Below are 23,384 nucleotides of genomic sequence, written 5' to 3'. Positions count from 1 at the left end.
AATGGAGGAGTGGTCTAAGGAGCAATCGGGTTAGCGGGAGGTCGTGAGTTCGAGCCCGGACAAAGGCACATATTTTTTTTAGGAACTCACTCTTTAAGGTAGTCTTCTTTTATTAATTATTGTTATTATTATTATTATGATAATTGTTATAACTCCTAATATTTAGAAGTATGATCATTATTATCATTAATCAAATTAATAGTATTATCATTATTGTTATTACTAGTATAAGTATTAATTATTATTATTATGATTATTAAGAATGTCATTCTTATTATTAGTAATATAAGTATATTTCTTATTATTATTATTAAAATTATCATTTTATTATTTAAAGTATCATTTTTATTAAAATTATCAGTTGTTTTACTAAAATTATCATTTTATTATCATTAAAACTATCATTATTATTATTATTAGGATTCCCATTATTTTTATCATTATTATTTTAATATCACTATTATTATTATTTTAACATTAATATTACTACTTTTACATTGCTAATATTATTATTATTATCATTATATTTATTACTAGTATCATTATTATTTGTATTAAAACCATATTATTATTATTATTATTATTATTATTATTATTATTATTATTATTATTATTATTATTATTATTATTATTATTATTTTTATTATTATTATTATTATTATTATCATCAATATTACTACTAATATTATTATTATCATTACTACAATAAAAATTAGTCATATAAAAATATACTTAACTAAACTATAATAACATTTTTATTTATTTAAAGTATATAAAATAAATACATTTAGTTAAGATACTGATGAAACACATAATTTATTAAGATAACATTTATAATATATAAATCTGTTCGATTACAATTAGATGTGTTAATATATATTTGATATAGGTTCGTGAATTCGCGGTCAACCCTGCGATTGTTCTGTTCCGTCGTATGAATATTTTTCCTACAAAATATTGTATTGTGAGTTTCATTTGCTCCCTTTTTAAATGCTTTTGCAATATATATTTTTGGGACTGAGAATACATGCGCTGCTTTATAAATGTTTGACGAAATAGACACAAGTACTTAAAACTACATTCTATGGCAGGATTATTAAACCGAATATGCCCCTTTTTAGTCTGGTAATCTAAGAATTAGGGAACAGACTCCCTAATTGACGCGAATCCTAAAGATAGATCTATTGGGCCCAACAAGCCCCATCCAAAGTACCGGATGCTTTAGTACTTCGAATTTATCATGTCCGAAGGGAGTCCCGGAATGATGGGGATATTCTATATGCATCTTATTAAGGTCGATTACCAGGTGTTCACCATATGAATGATTTTTATCTCTATGTAGTTTGCGAAATGCCTGATATGAGAATGATGTTTATGAAATATGAAAATCTTGTGGTCTATTAAAATAATGGAAATGATTGTTTATGATAAACCTATTAACTCACCAACCTTTTGGTTGACACTTTAAAGCATGTTTATTCTCAGGTATGAAAGAAATCTTCCGCTGTGCATTTGCTCATTTTAGAGATATTACTTAGAGTCATTCATGACATATTTCAAAAGATGTTGCATTCGAGTCATTGAGTTCATCAAGATTATTATTAAGTCAATTACAGTTGGATATATTATGAAATGGTATGCATGCCGTCAACTTTCGATGTAATGAAAGTCTGTCTTTTAAAAACGAATGCAATGTTTGCAAATGTATCATATACAGGTCAAGTACCTCGCAATGCAACCAAATGTAATGTATTCGTCCAGATGGATTAGGACGGGTCATTAGACAAGTCGATAAGGTGCTTGAGCTACGGGTGCAGCTCCTGGTACTAGATCGATCTGAAACTCCACTGATCGCGGCGGGGGTAATCCCGGCAACTCTTCTGGAAATACTTCGGGAAATTCGTTCACAATCGGTACATCCTTCACGCTTTTCTCCTCAGCCTCCAACTTCTCCACGTGTGCCAAAGCAGCAAAACGCCATTTTCTCATGACCTTTTGTGCCTTCATGCAACTAATAAGGTTCAGCTTTGGGCTACATCTTTCCCCGTAAACAATTAGTGGCTCACCAGTCTCGCGAGGTATACGAAGAATCTTCTCACTACAGATAACTTCTGCCTTTACCTTGGACAGCCAGTTCATTCCGACTATCACATCAAAACTCCCCAACTTCATGGGTATCAAATCAATCTCAAAATCCACACCAACTAAGTTTATTATACCTCCTCGGCCAATTTGGTCAACTTTCTCAAGTTTTCCATTGGCTACCTCAATAAGATGACTCTCCTCCAAAGAAACTAATGACCAATCTATCTTAGAGCAAAAGTGTCTACATACATAACTCCTATCGGCACCAGTATCAAACAAGACAAAAGCTAATAGTTTATTGATAGTGAATGTACCTGTAACCAAGTTAGGATCCTCACGGGCATCTCTGGCATTCATGTTGAAGACTCTTCCACGTGCTGGCCCGCCATCCTTCTTCTTGTTAGGACATTCATTCTTGAAATGGCCCTGCTGTCCGCACTCAAAACACTTCCTTGACCCATTCGGATTTGTCCTCACAGCTGGGGTGTTAATCTTACAATCTATGCCGATGTGTCCAGTCCTTTTACACTTCTCACACACTACGTTGCAGTACCCAGTAGGATGCTTATAGCATCTCTTGCACTGAGGAAGGCTACCTTTGTAGTTAGGGTTAGGGTTCCTCCAGTCGTTGTTTCCCTTAAAGTTCTCATGCCTCTTGGCTGGGTTTTGATCAAAACCTTTACCCTTGTTTCCATCCCATTTACGTTTCCCATTACTAGCTCCCGATTCGGATTTCACCTTTTCTGGCTCTTGGCGGGTAATTTGATTCATCAGGGTGTGCGCCATGCGCATAGCTTTCGGGACATTTGCTGGTTTCGAAGAAGTGACATTTCCCTGGATGTCTTTGGGAAGTCCCCACAGATACCATTCCAATCGCTTAAATTCAGGAGTAACCATTGTGGGGCACATCAAGGCTAACTCCAAGTACCTTCGGTTATAGCCATCAAGGTCAGTTCCTACAACCTTCAGTTCCCAAAACTCCGCTTCCGTTTTCTGAATTTCAGTTCGGGGGCAGTATTCCTCGATCATAGCCCTCTTAAACTCCTCCCAGGGTGTTGCATAAGCTTCTTCAATTCCCTGAGCCTTGGCGAACGTATTCCACCAAGTTAAAGCGCCATCCGACAGCATGCACGATGCGAACTTAGTCTTTTTCACTTTGGAGCAGTTACTAACACGAAACACCATTTCCAACTTCTTAAACCATCTTGTTAAGCCAACTGGACCTTCCGTTCCGCTGAAATTGTGTGGCTTACAACTCTGAAATTCCTTGTAAGTGCACCCATTCTGAATGTTCTGGTTGGCCGGTGGATCGTGTGGGTTGGCATTCGCCATAGCTGCGGCTACTCGAGAAGCTATCATCTCCTCAATTTGCGTTGCAGTGGGTGTTCCACTTGGAGCTCTTCTTTTTGCCATCAATCTTCCAAACAAAAATTTCGACTTAAGTCAAATTCATTACTCATTAAACCAACATGGAAACAACACAATACATGTTAACTAAGCATGGCAAACTAGTAGCAGATAGCATAAAAACCAACATGTAATAACTTAAATAAAAAGCCGTAGAATAATTCAAACAACAGTGATTCCATTCATAATAAGAAAAGTTGCATACAACTTCATAATGTTTCGTACAACACATGAAAGAAAAACATGAAACTACTAACGGAAATACGTAATGAAATCTAATAAAACAGTCATATGGTGAGGGTAGATAAATGATGTCCATCACGTGGGACACCTGGTCCTCAATCTCAGTCACCCGAGTACGTAAGGCATGTACTTCCCTCGTCAGCTCCTCGATGGTGGGTGGTGCCGGTGGTGCAGATGGTCCAGATGGTGCAGATGTAGCACTAGAAGTAGATGGCACAGTGTGGGCGACCTTACGCATAAATGGATCAGCAGGATACGGCACAACCCGCTTACGGGCTGTGACCCTAACCAACTGTCCATGTGCGTTCACGAACGGCTTACCTCCATTAACCCCTGGAATAACGGTACCATCGTAGCGGTACCGTTTCTTCGGCGGGGTAGAGGGTGGCGGTACAGGCTCCTCCTCGGAATCCTCCTCAGAATCCTCCTCGCTGGTGTCATCGGATGATGATCCGTCTGAATCGTCTGAAGGTAGTGCAGGTACATCACGGGCGGGAGAAAGCGTCTGGCCGGTGGTCATGGCCCGGTATCTGCCAGGTGGAATCGGCACGACTCATCCGTCAGCGGTGTGTCTGATCCAATGTCCATGCTCATTACGAAAGGGACTGCCCCCGTTTCCCCCAAGGATCACAGTACCATCGGAATGATGTTGTGGCCCCGGGAGTCTAGGGCTGGGTGCATATGGGATCTCCTCGGGATCCTCGTCTCTGTCTGAGATGTCCATTAGGTCCGGCGTGCGTCTACTATACCTAGAAGACGAATTGCCAGAGTCGTCGGGGGGTAGCAGTGAGTTAGCAACAATAGTAGGCGAAGTAGCGGACGTATCTGAATCACTCTCGAAGTCAATGGTCATGGGCGGCATGTCCGACATCTGAACAAGGAAAAATAAATTTTTCCATGTCAGTAAGACATATAGCAAGCACGTATTCGGACATAATAACTACAGAAGCCTAGATCATCTATAGCAGTACATAGCATGGCAATAATAACAGTATCATACCGAAGTAACATGCAATCAAAAGAAGATAGTAGCATGCAGTAGCGAGAATAAGTTATAGCATACAGCAAGTTCATATAGCAGTAAAGGTAAGCAGTAGCATGCAGCAGGTCCTCAGAAACAAGTAAACGAGTAAGTTGTAGATTAGTCCTATTAGAGAATCCTACTCGACTCGGTCAAGACACACTAATACAACCTAATTACCAACAACCAATGCTCTGATACCAAATGTGACGCCCCGTACAAAACCATCTTGTACGGATCATCAACAACAGGTCCATTACATGGTATAATACTATATGCTGTTTTAAAACAAGTTTTGCATTCATGAAAAGGTAATGTTTTTACCAACGTTAAATGTTTTACAAAAGATAACGTGTTTCTACGAATAGAAAGCATTAACATAAGTACGTGACACAAAGGTCATTACAACGCCATTGTTAAAAAATAACATAAGTTGTGAATGCAAAATAAAAGTTCCATGCGTGTGACATCTCTAAACAATGCAGCGGAAGTCTAACACAGCGAGTTTGTAACAGAAAGTCTATAACACCAAGACTATAACAGCAAGTCTAACAGCGGAAGCAACAACGTCTAAGCACCTGAGAAATACATGCTTTAAAATGTCAACACGAATGTTGGTGAGCTATAGTTTGTTTGTAATCAGCAATGTAATGTAGACTACTAGATTTCGTATTCAAAACAGTATGAAAATTATATGCTTATCCGTGGGCACCCGGTAACTAACTTAACGTAAAATAAATATCACCCCCTAAAAGTACACTTGGCGAGTGCGAATGTTCTCGAAGTATTAAACACCGGTTAAATACAAGCTCGACTAGCCAGAGTGGGGATGTCAAACCCTATGGATCCATATCTAATATTCGCGTTCATCGGTTCAAAAACCAATGATTAAACGTTATCGTGCTAAAGGGAATCTTTGTGCCGTTATATCACCCAAACATATATAAAGTTTAAGTACTCGTGTCTAGTATGTAAAACATAAAAAGCGCATGTATTCTCAGTCCCAAAAATAGTTAAAGTAAAAAGGGAGCTATAACTCACAGTGAATGTGCGGTAAAAGTCGATATGAAAATTAAGCAGGTAGTAAGTCGGTCCTAAAGGTCCTCAACCTAAGTCGAAGGTTACTAAGTCAGTAATTCGTCCCCAAAAGTTTAAAAGTAAATAAGTTAAGTCTTAAGTATCATCATCATCATCATCATCATCATCATCATCATCATCATCATCATACGTAAAAGGCAAAGTAAGTTTTAAACAAGAATAGAGATTGAAACAAAGGGCTGACTTCGATCAGCTGCTACGACCTCTATACAAACTGAAATGACGCGCGTTCAGTGACCAAGGCTCCGTATGTGAGTCCTCTTACCTCTGTCAAATTTTCAGATCCTAACTGGATGTCGCTTGACCGTGCGACAGTTCAAGCGCGAGTAGGTCAGAAATTTCAGCACGTCGTTACGAAGGCGTAGTGATTTTCGGAAGGCTATAAATCCTAAACCGTATATCTGATTTAGGAGAGTCTTAAATGAAAAGTCATTTACTCGAACCGAACTATCTAGAAATCAACTTTCCAGAAGACCCAAGAGTCTGATCAGACCCCGAAAAATAGAAAACAAGTGCTCCGGTAGGTTTCTTGGTGCTTGATGCTCATCACGGTTCTCATCCTTGATGCGTATAAGCCTCAAGTGTACAACTCTTGATGTCTTAGCATCACTTTGACCAAGTTTCAACCATCAACACATAATGTCAAGACTAAGAAGAAATGCAACTCACTTAAGAGTTTTAGAAGGATGATGAACCAAGGTTACATCATGTTTTTAGTCTTAACACAAATACAAGTTCTATTCAAGATTAAAGCTACAAACTGTGATTCAAATCAAGCAAGACCTTAAGTCACATAACTTAGATAAAACAAAATAATGAAACCCTAAGCTAGAAAGCTTGGATCCCTTAACAATAATTATGAGATTTCAAAGCTAGAAAGCTTGAATCTTTTATGTCCTTGAAGATCTTTAAAGCAACAAGCTAGATCTTCAAGTTTCATGAAGATCATAAACACAAGTTTTGATCTTTTAGCAAAAACAAAGTGATCTTAATCTATAAAGCTTAGATGCATCAAAGTAATGAAGATCTAAAGCTGAATATTTTATGTTCTTGAAGATCTTTAAAGCAAAAGGTTAGATCTTCAAGTTTCATGAAGATCATAAACACAAGTTTTGATCTTTTAACAAAAATAAAGAGATCATAAGCTAGATAACTTAGATCCAACAAAGTAATGAAGATTCAAAGCTAGAAAGCTTGAATCTTTCGTGTTCTTGAAGGATTCAAATCAAAGTTTGAATCTTCAAGATTTAACAAGATCAAAAAGCTAAAAAGCTTGATCTTATGATGATGATGATGATGATGTCGTGATTAAGACGAGAAGAAGAAAATTTAAAAACTTACAATTTTAGTGTGAGAAAGACTAAAGAGAAAATTAGAGAGTAAGTGTGTGTAAAATGAGAATGAAATCAAGTGTGAAATAAAGGATCAAGGCTTGATATATATAGTGGTGGTGGGGGTGGTATGGCCGACGGCCTAGGGGGACAAGGGGGAGACAAACTTTGCTTTTTGCATGGTGGTGGTCTAAAAGTGGTGCTTGTTGTTGGGATCCCATGCAACATGTGTAGTAATGGTTAACAAAAATGCTAGTATGTTGGTTTATCTTAATGGGTTTTTGTCCTACTTCTTAATGGGTCATAAATCCATTAAAGTTGGGCTAATTCAATGGTCCATTAGCTAGAGTAGGGTGGGCTTAAGTCCATTAAGATAAAAAGTCCAATAAGAATAACTAGTGTGCATTAGTAAATTACTAAGCGTAATTAAGCAACCAATAAGCCAAGTAATTGTCATTAGAAAATAACAATTAGTTTTACATAGCCATAATATTCCAATTATGACAAAAGTTAAACGTGTACCAAGTACGTAGCTCGCTTTAAACGACAAGTGACACTAACGGTCATAAAAGCATTCGAGGATCAAGTTAAGTAACTAAGTACTTACTAACGCGTTTTAAAATATAAACGAAGGTAATCAACATGAATTGAGATCCCAGAGAAAAAACTAGCTCAGTACGCACAAATACGCAGTTTCGTGAAAGTATAGAGCACAAAAAATATAAGTCAAAAAAGTCGGGTCGTTACAAATTTGGTTTCATGCCAGGGCGCTCTTCTATAGAGTCAATTCATATTATTAGGAACCTTATGGAGAAGTATAGAGAAAAGCAAAAGAACTTAGAGATGGTTTTCTTAGACCTGGAAAAGGCTTACGATTGCATCCAACGAAACTTAATTTGGAAGACCCTATATGGTAGAAGTATCTCGAGTAGATATATTAGTGCTATCATGGATATGTATGAAACGGCGAAGTCTTGCGTTAGAACGCCGGTGGGGAATACTGAAGTTTTTACCGATGATATTGTCCTTGTGTCTGAATCTAAGAAGGAGCTTAACAGAAGATTGGAGCAATGGAGGGTGGCCTTAGAAAGTAACGGTCTACAAATTAGTAGACAAAAGACGGAATATCTTAGATGTGATTTCGATGAGAACGACAATGAACAAGATGATGGAGTGAACATCTGCATTGGAGACCAAATCTTGCATCCACAAACCTCATTTAGATAGCTAGGCTCGATGTACCACAAATCAGGTAGGATAGATGAAGACGTATCGCACCGTATAAAAGTAGGGTGAGTAAAGTGGAGAGCAGCGACTGGAGTCTTATGCGACAAGAAGATCCCCCTAAAGCTGAAAGGGAAATTCTTCAAGGTGGTAATTAGACCTGCCATGTTATACGGATCAGAGTGTTGGCCAATGACGAAGGCACAAGAGAGAAGGATGGAGGTGGCAGAGATGAGGATGCTTAGGTGGACATGCGGTAAAACCATGTTGGATATGATTCCAAATAACGTTTTTAGGGAGAACCTGAAAGTTGGAAGCATCATCGACAAGCTAAGAGAAGAACGACTTCGATGGTTTGGGCATGTGAGGAGGTGACCTCTTACCACTCCTGTTTGGAGAGTCGAGGCACTCATGGTTGACAGTGTAAGGAGAAGGGGTGGATCTACTCGTAGGTGGGAGGATAGAGTAAAGCTCGACTTGAAGGAGCTTTTATTGACCGAGGATATGACTTCTGATAGGAATGCGTGGAGGACTAGAATTAAAATAGACGAGTAAGTTTGGTATGTTTGTATGTTTGTGTTCATGTGTTTATCAGTGTATGTAGGTATGTGGGTATGTGTGTTTGTGTGTATGTGGGTACGTGGGTATGTGTGTTTGTGGGTATGTGTCTTCTTTTAAAGTGATCTACGTATGTATGCTTAGTTATGTATAATTATGGTTGTATCTTCATGTATAGAGTTTTTTTTCGCGCTTTACTTTTAACCCGGACCCCTTCTTGGTATTGGGTAGGTTTGTGTGTGCTGCTATATGTAGTATGGATGTATGTAGGTATGGATGTACGCATGTTTAGGGTTTGGGGTATGTTTGTTTATGATCGATGGAATGTATGCATATATATTTTCTTTATGTATGCGTATGGATGTTTCATATGTTTTTGTATATGAGTATGTGTGTGTATGTATATGTATGTATGTTAGTATGTATGTATGCGTGAATGTGTGTATGTGTGTATGTACGCATGTATGTTCCTGTGATGTATGTTTTATGTATGTTTACTTACTGATTTATATATGTATGTATGTATGTATGTATGTATGTATGTATGCATGCATGTAGGTACGTACGTACATACGTACATATGTAGGTATATATGTATGTATGTATGTATACATGTACTTAGGTTTATGCATGTAGATTTGTATGTTTATGCGTGTTTATGGTTGCTAGATAGTGGTCATAAATGCATGTAGATTTGTATGTTTATGCATGTAGATTCTTTTAGTGTAGCATTTCTCGATATGTCTTGAGCTCCGCACTACAGTTTAAGGTATGTTTTATATATATATATATGTACGTGTGTATATATATATATATATATATATATATATATATATATACATGTAGACATATATATATACATATATAGAGAGATATTATATTACTTTATTTATTTATTAGTTTTCTATTATTATTATTTATTATATATGGCTCTATTAAGTGAGCCAACAACAAACGTCGATTTAGTGGCGATTTAACTGCCGCTTAGAGCCTAAACTGAACTCCATGCATGATTTAAAACGCATGAAAATTTGATTATACCATTTTCATGGCATCCTTTTTATTAGTTATTTATTTATTTTACTCTTATTTATTTATTTATTTATTTATTTATTTATTTATTTATTATTATATGATTATTATTTATTTTACTTATTTTGTAGTTTTATTCTTTTTTTTATATGTTTAATTTTATTTTATTCTCTTATACTTTTTGGGTCGGAGGTCCCTTTGGAAGCAATCTCTTTATCCGTCGAACAGAGAGAGGGATGACTTTCTCTACTCTTGGGAGTGTTTCACTCAGGGTAGAGAAATGATTTCTCTTTATTCTAGGATAGAGGAAGGATTGTCTACGTCTCACCTCCCTCATACTCCACACTTGTGGGATTGAGTTTTGTTGTTGTTGTTGTAAAGGACTTTAATTAAATCGAAGAAAATGTATCTGGTAGAAGCCATCGGTTTCCAGTTTCAAGACCTTTTTAATTCTATAAATCAACAAGAAATTCTCAAAAGAAAGACAGAGTTCTTGTTTCATATTTTGTAATTTTCACAAAATGTTTAGATGTTTAAAAAAATTCTAAGTTAGTATTATAAAATTCTTGATGTTTAAAATTATTAGATTTTCAGATTATTATTTCTCTTGAATCTTGTATTGATTGTTCAAATATAATCAAAGAAAGTACTTAATTTTCAATTATTGATGTCTATCTTATTTGAATTAGTTGTACTAATGTCATAATACTTAATGAAATTATATTCATTTATATATATAGTATTAATTCAAGATTTTAAACCAAATAATTTCTATAAAAAAGCTTAAATTCACTCCGTTCGTCAATTTATTTACAAATCTTCAGAACTCAATCAATTTATCTACAAATCTTCATGTATAATACCTCAATTCTATCTCCATATATGTTCTCACAAACACACTTATCAAAATTACCATGTTTTTGCTCGTGTTTATTGACGATTGCGTACTATATTTATAATAAAAAAAACAAACAATCACTTTTTTATTATTGTTTGCCTTATTTATGTAACGTAATGGTTTTGAAAAATTTGAATAAAAGAATCAATCTTTAACTTGAATTATCTTGGCTAAAACTTGACTGCTTTTGATAAATTTCTTCATTAAGTTGATTTCTTCTTACCACTCCTTTAAATATTTATAATTAAGAAATTTCAATTGAATATTAAATATATATAATTATAATCATATACTATAATTTATAATAATAATTATAATTTTTATATAACATATTAGAATTTGTTTGAGATTTAAGCACCTTACATATGTTATATGTTAGTGGTTTACTTGGATTTGAATTTATTTTTTTGTCAATGTTAGATGATAAAATGATGCAGTATTAGATGTGGATCATAAAGGTCCAAGTCCAGCAACAACAGAATCAAGTCCATCAACAAAACTGACCAAGTATTTAGTATTATTTGGACTTTAAAGCCTGCGAACGGGAGTGGGCTAAATAACCGTAAGCCAAGGATAACAAAGTGCCGTAGGCACTAGTCACGTGAATTATACAATAGCAAATGGCCACGTGAATTAGAGGATAACAAAGACTAATGTTTATCCGATTATTTGGTTTGTTTATTTAGTGTTTATCCATATTTACGTTTCCTATTTTTGTGATTATCAGCTTGTATTTAAGGAAGAACTTTTTTTAGTTTAAAAGTTAGTTTTGATTATTGATTATTTGGTTTGTTTATTTAGTGTTTATCCATATTTCCGTTTCCTATTTTTGTGATTATCAGCTTGTATTTAAGGAAGAACTTTGTTTACTTTAAAAGTTAGTTTTGATTATTGATATTTGTTTCTACGTGAAATAAAAGAAAGTCGTGAAGGTTTTTTTCTTTGTTCAACCGAGAAGGTTGTGTCCCTGTTTAAACCGAGAAGGTTTAATCACTATATATCCTTATTGTTTAGCCACGATCCTTTCATTACATTATTTGGTATCAGATTTCAGGCATGGCTAAACAAGCTGAGATCGAGAAACTGAATCGCAAGATTCAAGAGTTGGAAGACATGCAACATCTCTTGCGTAATACAGAAATGAAGCTTGAAAATCTTGAATTTTCAAGAAAGCCTCAACCAGATGACTTTGTTGATTCGGTTGATCAAGTTTTTAACATGGAGTACGTTCCCGAACCTTGTGTAGTTGAACACACCGTACCTATTTATGATACTTACGGTGAGAAAGCGGAAGAAGAGGCACAACATGACGGGGTAAACACTTTGACTGATTCACGGCTAATAGCAAAAGCCAAATACATATTGTCAAGTATGTTCGATGTTAGCTTGGGAAATGTTAAAGTAATTAGTCCCATGGAGAGTGAAAAGTCAGAGCCGCGCAAACTGGTACATGGAATAACAACTATTATTTTTATATCCAAGTGTGGTATTAATTGTTTTGCCCTTGAAATTAATAAATTCGTGAGGAATTTAACATATGTTGAGTCAAGTGTTTTTTTAAAGGGAATTCAGCTTGCAGATATGCATGCTCACTCTGAAATCAAATTTAGTAATTTAGAGAGAAACTTATTTGTGACTCTATGTACTTTTCCTATCATGAAAAAACTCTATGTTGGGCCGCCACATGGTGTGTTGCACGACTGCTTTGGAGAAACACAAGTTGGGCCTCCCATAGACTCGAGGTCGAGTCTTTTTGAAGAAGGGGAGAATGATGCAGGATTCAATGCTACTAGGCCTTCACAAGTTGGACTAGAAAATTGTTGTGGGTTTTATATAATTGGGCCCAAAAGAGAACGTAGTGGCCAAGGATAGTTGTTCGGCAATTCAAAGGATATTATGATTAGGATTTTTAATTTAATAGTTTATGCTTATCTACAAGTTTGTTGCATGTTATCCATATTTAGATATAAAGGGATGTTTGTTCCTATTAGGAGTTTAGTTGATATTATTGTTTTGTTTACATAAAGAATAAAAGCAGCCATCTTTGGCTTTGTCTTTGATTTTTTTAGCAATTATATTTTGGTGTGTTATATCCATTTATATTTGCTATTTGTATTGGTGAGTAATATCCAATACTATCTATCCATTCAAGTTTCAATTCGTTTAGACACGATCCGTCTTTACATTATTTGGTATCAGATTTCAGGCATGGCTAAACAAGTAGAGATCAAGAAACTGAATCGCAAGATTCAAGAGTTAGAAGACATGCAAAATCTCTTGCGTATTATAGAGATGAAGCTTGGAAATCTTGAATTTTCAAGAAAGCCACAATCGGATGTCTTTGTTGATTCGGTTGATCATGTTTTTAACATAGAGTACGTTCCCGAACCTTGTGTGGTTGAAGACACCTTACCTATTTACGATACTGATGGTGAGAAAGAGGAAGACGAGCCGCAAGAGGATGGGTTGAACATGCCAATCGGTCATGAGAGTGAAGATGAGACAGTTGATGGTCTTTTTTGTGTGTTGGAAAAAATTAACAACACATACAAAATTGAAGTCCTGGATCATCACAATATTTCAACTACTTTTAAAGTTGCTAATTTATCACTATATGTCAGGGTTGGTGGTGATGTTGTAGACTCGAGGACGAGTCTTTTCGAAGAAGGGGAGAATGATGCAGTATTAGATGTGGATCGTAAAGGTCCAAGTCCAGCAACAACAGAATCAAGTCCATCAACAAAACTGACCAAGTATTTAGTATTATTTGGACCGCAAAGCCTGCGAACGTGAGTGGGCTAAATAACCGTAAGCCAAGGATAACAAAGTGCCGTAGGCACTACTCACGTGAATTATACAATAGCAAATGGCCACGTGAATTAGAGGATAACAAAGACTAATGTTTATCCGATTATTTGGTTTGTTTATTTTGTGTTTATCCATATTTCCGTTTCCTATTTTTGTGATTATCAGCTTGTATTTAAGGAAGAACTTTGTTTAGTTTAAAAGTTAGTTTTGATTATTGATATTTGTTTCTACGTGAAATAAAAGAAAGCCGTGAAGGTTTTTTTCTTGGTTCAACCGAGAAGGTTGTGTCCCTGTTTAAACCTAGAAGGTTTAATCACTATATATCCTTATTGTTTAGCCACGATCCTTTCAATACATTATAAAATTTATCAACATCACATGCTCTTAAACTCAAAAGAATTTTTAAAATTTTTCAATACCACGAGCTCTTAAATAATTCTTATATTTTTTCTATATTTTTAATATCGCTATTTATATACCAATATGAACTGCAAATTACATTTTTATTGAAAGGACCTGTTCATATACATTATAAACGATTCACAATAGTTGATTACATCGCGAGGTATTTGACCTCTATATGATACATTTTACAAATATTGCATTCGTTTTTAAAAGACAAACTTTCTTTACAACGAAAGTTGACGGCATGCACACCATTTCATAATACATCCAACTATAATTGGCTTAATAATAATCTTGATGAACTCAATGACTCGAATGCAACGTCTTTCAAAATATGCCATGAATGACTCCAAGTAATATCCTTAAAATGAGCTAATGCACAGCGGAAGATTTCTTTAATACCTGAGAATAAACATGCTTTAAAGTGTCAACCAAAAGGTTGGTGAGTTCATAGGTTTATCATAACAATCATTTCAATATATTAATAGACCACAAGATTTCCGTTTATAAATATATGTACACTCGCAAGTGTATAAAAGTATTCTATAAGTTGTAGGCATCCGGTAACAAGCCTTAACGTTCATGTTTTACCCTCTGAAGTACACCAGATTAGGTGTGTTTAAAATAACCTCGAAGTACTAAAGCATCCCATAGTCAGGATGGGGTTTGTCAGGCCCAATAGATCTATCTTTAGGATTTGCGCCTACCGTACATAGACAAGTAGTTTAATGTTACCAAGCTAAGGGTATATTTCTGGTTTAAACCCACATAGAATTAGTTTTAGTACTTGTGCCTATTTCGTAAAACATTTATAAAACAGCGCATGTATTCTCAGCCCAAAAATATATATAAAAAGGGAGTAATGAAAATCACCATACTGTATTTCGTAGTAAAAATACATATAACGTCATTTAATAAGTGCAAGGTTGGCCTCGGATTCACGAACGTATCAATATTGAGATTCAATATTACAGGAAACTACGTAGACGCAACGGAGATGATAAACACTAGATTGACCTCACGAGCATACCCATGAACCATACTCATCACCTCCATAGCTATACCCCATAATTTCCTTAGCTTCGAATCATTCAAAAAAAACTATTTTGAAATCACTCGGACAGCACTCCGTCGTAATATTTTATGTATACTAATAATATCTTGAAATAATACAGAGCAAATATATATATATATATATATAAATCGATTGAGAGAGTTTAGAGAAATATATTTTCAAGTTTCTATGAAATAATGAAACCTATTGAATTCTATTTATAATAGATTTTTGAATTATTAAAGTGAATTATTAAAGTATGAATTATTAAAATGAATTATTAAAGTATGAATTATTAAAGTGAATTATTAAAGTATGAATTATTAAAGTGAATTATTAAAGTATGAATTATTAAAGTGAATTATTAAAGTATGAATTATTAAAGTGAATTATTAAAGTATGAATTATTAAAGTGAATTATTAAAGTATAAATTATTAAAGTTAAAGTAAAGTAAAAGTAAAGTAAAGGTAAAGTTAAAGTATAGTAAAAGTATAAAAACTATGTATGTATAATACGCGTATAAATATATATAATATTAATTTAAATCGTTATATATATTTAATGAAATAAAATATAAATATCGTTATATTTATTATACTGGTTAAGTAATGAGTTGTCAAAAGTGATTCTAGATATTTATAAAAGTTATATACGTTTTAATAATAAAGTTCTTTTTAAACTGAAAACGTCTTTGTACGTTTGAAAATAGATTAATAGAATATTATGGAAACCAATTCTCCACTAACTTTTATCTAACTTTCGTAAATGACACTTTTTGTTTTTATTTATAAATAGCTTTACAAATTATTCTGAATATCGTTAAGAGGAATAGATTTTCTCAAATCATAGTGGACCTCTCAACAGAGACTTGTAATCATAATTCAATGTTTCTGATAATTCAATCATTTAATATTATTTTTTTAATTTCGTCGAAAATCATATTGAAACAAATACGTTCGTGTAAAGTATTATACGTTTAATACTTTATTAATATTCTCAAGTTATAATATATATATATATACATATACATATCTATTTATATATAACGGTTCGTGAATCGTCGTAATTTGGTCGAGGTTATAATGAATGTATGAACACAGTTTAAAATTCTTGAGATTTAACTTAACAAACTTTGCTTATCGTGTCGGAATAATATAAATATTAAAGGTTAAATTTGGTCAGAAATTTTCTGGTCGTCACAGTACCTACCCGTTAAAGAAATTTCGTCCCCGAAATTTGATAGAGGTCGTCATGACTAACAATGAGAATGTTATTATAACGATTATAGAGTTTTATCATGTTCAAGAAGCATGGATAAAATAATTCGTTTACTCGAAGGGTGTGAGTGAAGTTATCGTAAATGAATGAAATAAGATAATAGTGATTCGTCGTATCTTTTGATGTCATCACGATTGATCTCCGAAAATAAAATCTTTGTAATCTATATTGGATTTGATTATTCGGCGATTAAGGAAATTATGATCCTCTTCGAATTAATGCGATAATCCATTTTGATTTCTCTGTTGGATATTTCACTATAAATCCACCTCCTTTGTTTTCTTACAACTCACACCTTCTCAACTCATATTTTATAGTATTCGTCAATATGCTTCATCCAGTGCTGATTCTTAATATACTACTCACTTTCATATCTGTCGCTCTTCTTTTTCATCTGCCTCCGGAAGAATCTATTTACTTCTACTATACTCTTGGTTTTATAGTGTTTTTAGTTCTCCCGTGTCTTTATATTGCTATATGCATTGATATATACGGTTTGTGATTTCTGGGTTGTTGTTGGGTTTTATATCTTCCCTTATATTTCAAAGTCCTTGCTTCTTCTATAATCATTGTCATCCATAGTTAATGCTCTCTTCTATTTACTATGATTTATACTCCCATTTCTAGTTCGGAGCTTTATCCTTTCGTTTCTTCTTCTTGCGATTAAGCACCGCTTGTAATGGTCCAGAATTCGCAGATATAAATTTCGGAATGAACATTGTTAATGTTCTAGGAAGAAAATTGTAATGGCACGATCTTGACTTGTCAAATTACCAGAATACCTCAAAAAAGGCCGAATCATCAAGAAATATTTTCTTGATATTTAGAGATCAGAGAGAATACAAGAGTCGTGTAACATAGCACATGATGACGTTATGATCTGTGAATCATCATGTTCCATTTAGAAACTCAGCATGAATTACTGTAATATAATCACGTTGATCAAGTGTCATTATATTATACTAACTCATGCTTCAGCTCCCAACACTTCTTCAAGAATATTCCTATTTTAAACTCGAATGTTTCATAATTTAGAAACTAAAATAGTTTCTTTTATGATATAATACACATAGCACGAAGAGGTAAATGATTTCAGATAAAAATAATTATAAAAATATCTTCAGAAGTATGGATGATATTTATAATGAAAGATACGATGATATCTTAGAATGTCTAATATCAGATGATGATGAAGGATATTGTCCGCAGGGGTTTAGAGTCAGGAGCAAGGTATTCGTTAATGACTTCAGTAAGTACTGAATCATTTGGATTCTTTGAAGGCAGGTTCAGCCTTTGTGATTTGTCCACAGCCTCCTTCATAATTTGCTCAATCCGTTTTCCAGTTCCAAAGCTTTTCTTTTTCTGAGCTTTGCTAATATACTATCCTTTATCATCTAACTTTTTACTGTTAAGGTCGTTTACAGTTTTTGTTGCTTCATCAGCATTTTTCAAAATATCGAGAACTGGTTCGTAGTTTAGGGTGTTTTTCATAAATTTCTCATTCAAAGAATGTAAGTCTTGGAGGTAGACGTTGTGTGTATATGTAATTGTTGATGAAGACATGCTGCGAGGGTTCAAAATACTGATTGCTGATTCTCAATAATTGGTATGGCAATTCTTGTTATAAGGTACGAATGAGTATATGATAGGGTTTCGATAATTATAATGATTTTTTTTTTTTTGGAAAGTCAAAGATCAGTGAAGTTGTTGGTAAGTTTATTGCTAATGTAGTGAATATAAATGATTTCCCGGTAACGTTGGCGAAAGGGCAACGTATCTATCAAGGTTATAATAAGACTGTTTTGATTGAGAAGTCGAAGTTGACTTGCTGGAGCTGTGACAAAACTGTCTATTTTGAAACGGAATTGAAAAGTTATTTTAGCTAGTAAATGCCAAAGGGTCTAACACGGATACGTGTCGAACTATGACTTGGGTTTTGAGAGTTTTTCAGGTGTATAACTGTGGGTAACATGTGGTTGGATCATCATCTCGATTGTTCCTTAGTTGAAGTGTCTTCAGAAATTTCGAAGGGTTTGAGCACATATTGTAATCGTTAATACATATGATGTTCTAACACAGTTTTGAAGTCAAAGTATAGCTTTGAAAGATATAGGAATCTAAGAGTGATGATACTGGTTATATTTCGAATTGAATTATGCGATTTCAAAATCAGAATATGTAATTGAATTTGAATGAGTATGATTGTTTTAATTTATATGAAAGAATGGATATTGTTGTGAAAGTAGGGAGTATAGTTGATGATTGTTGAATCAGTTTCGAAAAATGTAATATATTAATTGTGAATTTATATATCTCTCGGGTATTACCTACCCGTTAAAAAAAAATTTCACAATTAATATTTTGTACAAAAGAAGTTTATTACAGTCTTTATGAAAATATATGTGTATATTTTCTTTAGATGTAATATAGATTTAATGAGTTAATATTAAATTAAACTCATTTGTTTTATGGTTGGAACTAGAATTGAGTAATCCCTAAAACTTTATAAATTGCATAAGTATTTCTTCAATAATATTGAAATTATGAATCATTACTTTGTTATTTGTTAGTTTTCGTGAAATTCTTGTGAACTTCGCAAGGTACGAATGATGTTATTTGAAAAGTTTCGAGTACATCGATGATGAAAGTGTAAAATCAAACATATATTCGAATAATACACTTGATTTATTATGAATTGGAATTTTATTGAATTGAGACAGAGATTGTAATTAACGATGGTTAAGTTGTGGATGAAGGACGTACATCATTGCATATTTGTAATATGAATTAACTGAGTAGTTAAGATTCACACATAATAGCTTAGTACGGGAAGATTTATTATGGTTTAAAAATTTATACATATAAAATATACATATAAATCTGTCGATTGGAAATGAGTTAATACTTCATAACTCGTTGATACAATATATTTGTTGTTGATTCGTAATGATGTCCACAATGATTCTTGAACTGACAGAGTTTGTGATGTTACAGGTGCTATTAATTCTGACGATACTAACGGCACTGACTGTGTTGATGATGCTACGGTCCTGTTGATGTTGTTGGTAAAACAATTCTAGCTTGTAAATCGTGCACCATTTTCAATCAAAGTTTCTACCCTACCATCTCCTTTCACTCATCCGATTTACGGTCAAAATTAAATAATCTCTAAGATTTTGGAGATTACATAACTGCCGCAGAGATATCTCTTCAATGAAGTTTATGAATTAATACTTCATCGTTTGTTGTTGTTGTTGATATTCCTGGATATTTACAGGGCGTATGACGTTGATGTTTGAGATACAGATTGTGATGTTGCGGTGTGGGATGTGGATGTTGTTGTTGGTGGTGGTGATGGTACTATTGGTGTTGCTGATAGTGGTACTGTTTATGCTGCTGGTGCTGCTGCTGGTGTTTGCAACCTTTGCACCATATTCTCCAAAGCCACTACCCGAGCGTGAAGCTCGTTGACTTCTTCTATTACACCGGGGTGATTGTCAGTTCGGACGAGCGGATAAATAAAATCTAGAATTTGGTGTAGTATGTAATCGTGACGAGATACTCTAGAAATAAGAGAGAAAATGGTGTTTCGGATAGGTTCGCAGGTAAATGCTTCAGGTTTTTCGCCAAGAGGATAATGTGGTGGATGGAAGGGATCACCTTCTTCTTGTCTCCAATGATTAAGGAGGCTACGAACCCATCCCCAATTCATCCAGAATAGATGATGACTAATTGGTTGATCCATTCCGGTCACACTGCTTTCGGAACTTGAGTGGGATTCCATTTTGGAATCTGAGGGACTTGAATTAATGACGAATTCCATTTCGTACGATTGAATAAAGAATTTTTTGATATGAAATGATTTTTCGGCTATCGAGTGGTATTCTAATTATATAGAGCAAAAGGTTTCGTAGATTACGGAGGAATTTACGGAATATGTCAGGCAAAGTTTACAGTAACAGATACGCTAAGATATGAATTAGCAGATACGCTAAGATATGAATTTTGTCTATACACTATTCATGCAATCAATGCAATAAGATGTGTCTAGACTAAGAATGATAAGCAGGTAATTTCCGACAAAAATGATGAGCAAAACTTTTGACATGCAGACACGGTCGAAGTCCAGACTCACTAATGCATCCTAACAACTATCAGTTAGACACACTAATGCAGACCTGGTTCGCTAAGACTACCACTCTGATACCAACTGAAAGGACCCGTTCATATACATTATAAACGATTCACAATAGTTGATTACATCGCGAGGTATTTGACCTCTATATGATACATTTTACAAATATTGCATTCGTTTTTAAAAGACAAACTTTCTTTACAACGAAAGTTGAAGGCATGCACACCATTTCATAATACATCTAACTATAATTGGCTTAATAATAATCTTGATGAACTCAATGACTCGAATGCAACGTCTTGCAAAATATGCCATGAATGACTCCAAGTAATATCCTTAAAATGAGCTAATGCACAGCGGAAGATTTCTTTAATACCTGAGAATAAACATGCTTTAAAGTGTCAACCAAAAGGTTGGTGAGTTCATAGGTTTATCATAACAATCATTTCAATATATTAATAGACCACAAGATTTCCGTTTATAAATATATGTACACTCGTAAGTGTATAAAAGTATTCTATAAGTTGTAGGCATCCGGTAACAAGCCTTAACGTTCATGTTTTACCCTCTGAAGTACACCAGATTAGGTGTGTTTAAAATAACCTCGAAGTACTAAAGTATCCCATAGTCAGGATGGGGTTTGTCAGGCCCAATAGTGTAGTGACCCGAACTTTTCCATGTTTATATATATTAATTGAGATTGATATTTACATGATTAAATGTTTCCAACATGTTAAGCAATCAAACTTGTTAAGACTTGATTAATTGAAATATGTTTCATATAGACAATTGATCACCCAAGTTGACCGGTGATTCACGAACGTTAAAACTTGTAAAAACTATATGATGACATATATATGGATATATATATAGTTAACATGATACTATGATAAGTAAACATATCATTAAGTATATTAACAATGAACTACATATGTAAAAACAAGACTACTAACTTAATGATTTTTAAACGAGACATATATGTAACGATTATCGTTGTAAAGACATTTAATGTATATATATATATATCATATTAAGAGATATTCATACATGATAATATCATGATAATATAATAATTTAAAATCTCATTTGATATTATAAACATTGGGTTAACAACATTTAACAAGATCGTTAACCTAAAGGTTTCAAAACAACACTTACATGTAACGACTAACGATGACTTAACGACTCAGTTAAAATGTATATACATGATAATGCCAAAAATGAACACATATTTTATAGCATTATTCCCCAAGAAAGACAAGATTTTAGTTGGTATTGTTCGATTTACAAGCGATATTCGTTTAAATTTTAAAAAGAGAAGATAAAAGGCAGATTCGACAAATTGAAGACAAAAAGGTCCAAAGAGCTAAAAAGTACAAGATACAACTAAAAAGGTTCAAAATATTGATGAGGAACGTCTCAAAATGACAAGAGTACAAGTTACAAGACGTAAAGTACACGATATAAAATAATACGCGAAGACGTCCGAAAATCCGGAACCGGGACCTGAGCCAAGAAGAAACGCCCGACGCAACGGACCAAAAATATCTAGTCTACTTTGCACAAGAATATAATATAATATATATATAATTATATATAATTATATATTATATTATATATTATTATTATATTACGTCGGCAAGAAGAAAACAAACCAATTTGGCTGGATCCAGGGTGGCCATGCGACTCGCATGGCCAGAGGCACAAAATCCATGCGAGTCGCATGGAGTGAAAATGCTGGTCAGGTCCTATATAAAGCCAGTTTTCTGCCGAGTTTTAAACAGCAACAAAAACACCATAATATCTATCTCCCTCTATCTCAAACATATGATATAAATAAATATTTATAATTATTAATTTTAATTAATAATAATAATAAGGTTATGTTAGCGAATGTTGTAAGGGTGTAAGTCGAAATTCTGTCCGTGAAACGCTACGCTATTTTTAATCATTGTAAGTTATGTTCAACCTTTTTATATTAATGTCTCGTAGCTAAGTTATTATTATGCTTATTTAAAACGAAGTAATCATGATGTTGGGCTAATTACTAAAATTGGGTAATTGAGCTTTGTACCATAATTGGGGTTTGGACAAAAGAACGACACTTGTGGAAACTAGACTATGGGCTATTAATGGGCTTTATATTTGTTTAACTAAATGAAAGTTTGTTAATGTTAATATAAAGATTTACAATTGGGCGTCCCTATAAATTACCATATACACTCGATCGGACACGATGGGCGGGGTATTTATATGTACGAATAATCGTTCATTTAACCGGACACGGGAATGGATTAATAGCCACTAGAATAATTAAAACAGGGGTGAAATTACATTCAAGGGTAATTGGTGTAATTGTTAACAAAGTAGTAAAACCTTGGTTTACACGCAGTCGATAACCTGGTGTATTCATTAAACAAAGTATTAAAACCTTGTTACAATTCGAATCCCCAATTAGTTGGAATATTTAACTTCGGGTATAATAATAATTTGACGAGGACACTCGCACTTTATATTTATGACTGATGGACTGTTATGGACAAAAACCAGACGGACATATTAAATAATCCAGGACAAAGGACAATTAACCCATGGGCATAAAACTAAAATCAACACGTCGAACATCATGATTACGGAAGTTTAAATAAGCATAATTCTTTTATTTCATATTTAATTTCCTTTATTTTATATTTAATTGCACTTCTAATTATCGCACTTTTATTTATTGTTATTTAATCGCACTTTTAATTATCGTACTTTTTAATTATCGCAATTTTATTTTATCGCACTTTTATTATTCGCAATT

At 33.9% G+C, this 23,384-nt stretch overlaps 1 protein-coding gene across 1 annotated transcript; it reads left to right on the top strand.

Moving 5' to 3' along the window:
• The first annotated feature begins 7,992 nt into the window (after window positions 1-7,992).
• Window positions 7,993-8,412, top strand: LOC139863956 (uncharacterized). Its single transcript, XM_071852555.1, has one exon. It carries the CDS (start codon window positions 7,993-7,995, stop codon window positions 8,410-8,412), a length of 420 nt encoding a protein of 139 aa, XP_071708656.1.
• Window positions 8,413-23,384: the final 14,972 nt, after the last annotated feature.

This window comes from Rutidosis leptorrhynchoides, chromosome 8 (assembly GCF_046630445.1).
Source record: "Rutidosis leptorrhynchoides isolate AG116_Rl617_1_P2 chromosome 8, CSIRO_AGI_Rlap_v1, whole genome shotgun sequence".
Lineage (NCBI taxonomy): Eukaryota > Viridiplantae > Streptophyta > Magnoliopsida > Asterales > Asteraceae > Rutidosis > Rutidosis leptorrhynchoides.
The sequence above is the reverse complement of the archived record's forward strand: the minus strand, read 5'-3'. Positions and strand labels throughout refer to the sequence as shown.

Coding starts and splice junctions, on each gene's coding strand:
- LOC139863956 (XM_071852555.1), top strand. CDS start 7,993: ATGGAGAAGTATAGAGAAAAGCAAAAGAACTTAGAGATGGTTTTCTTA.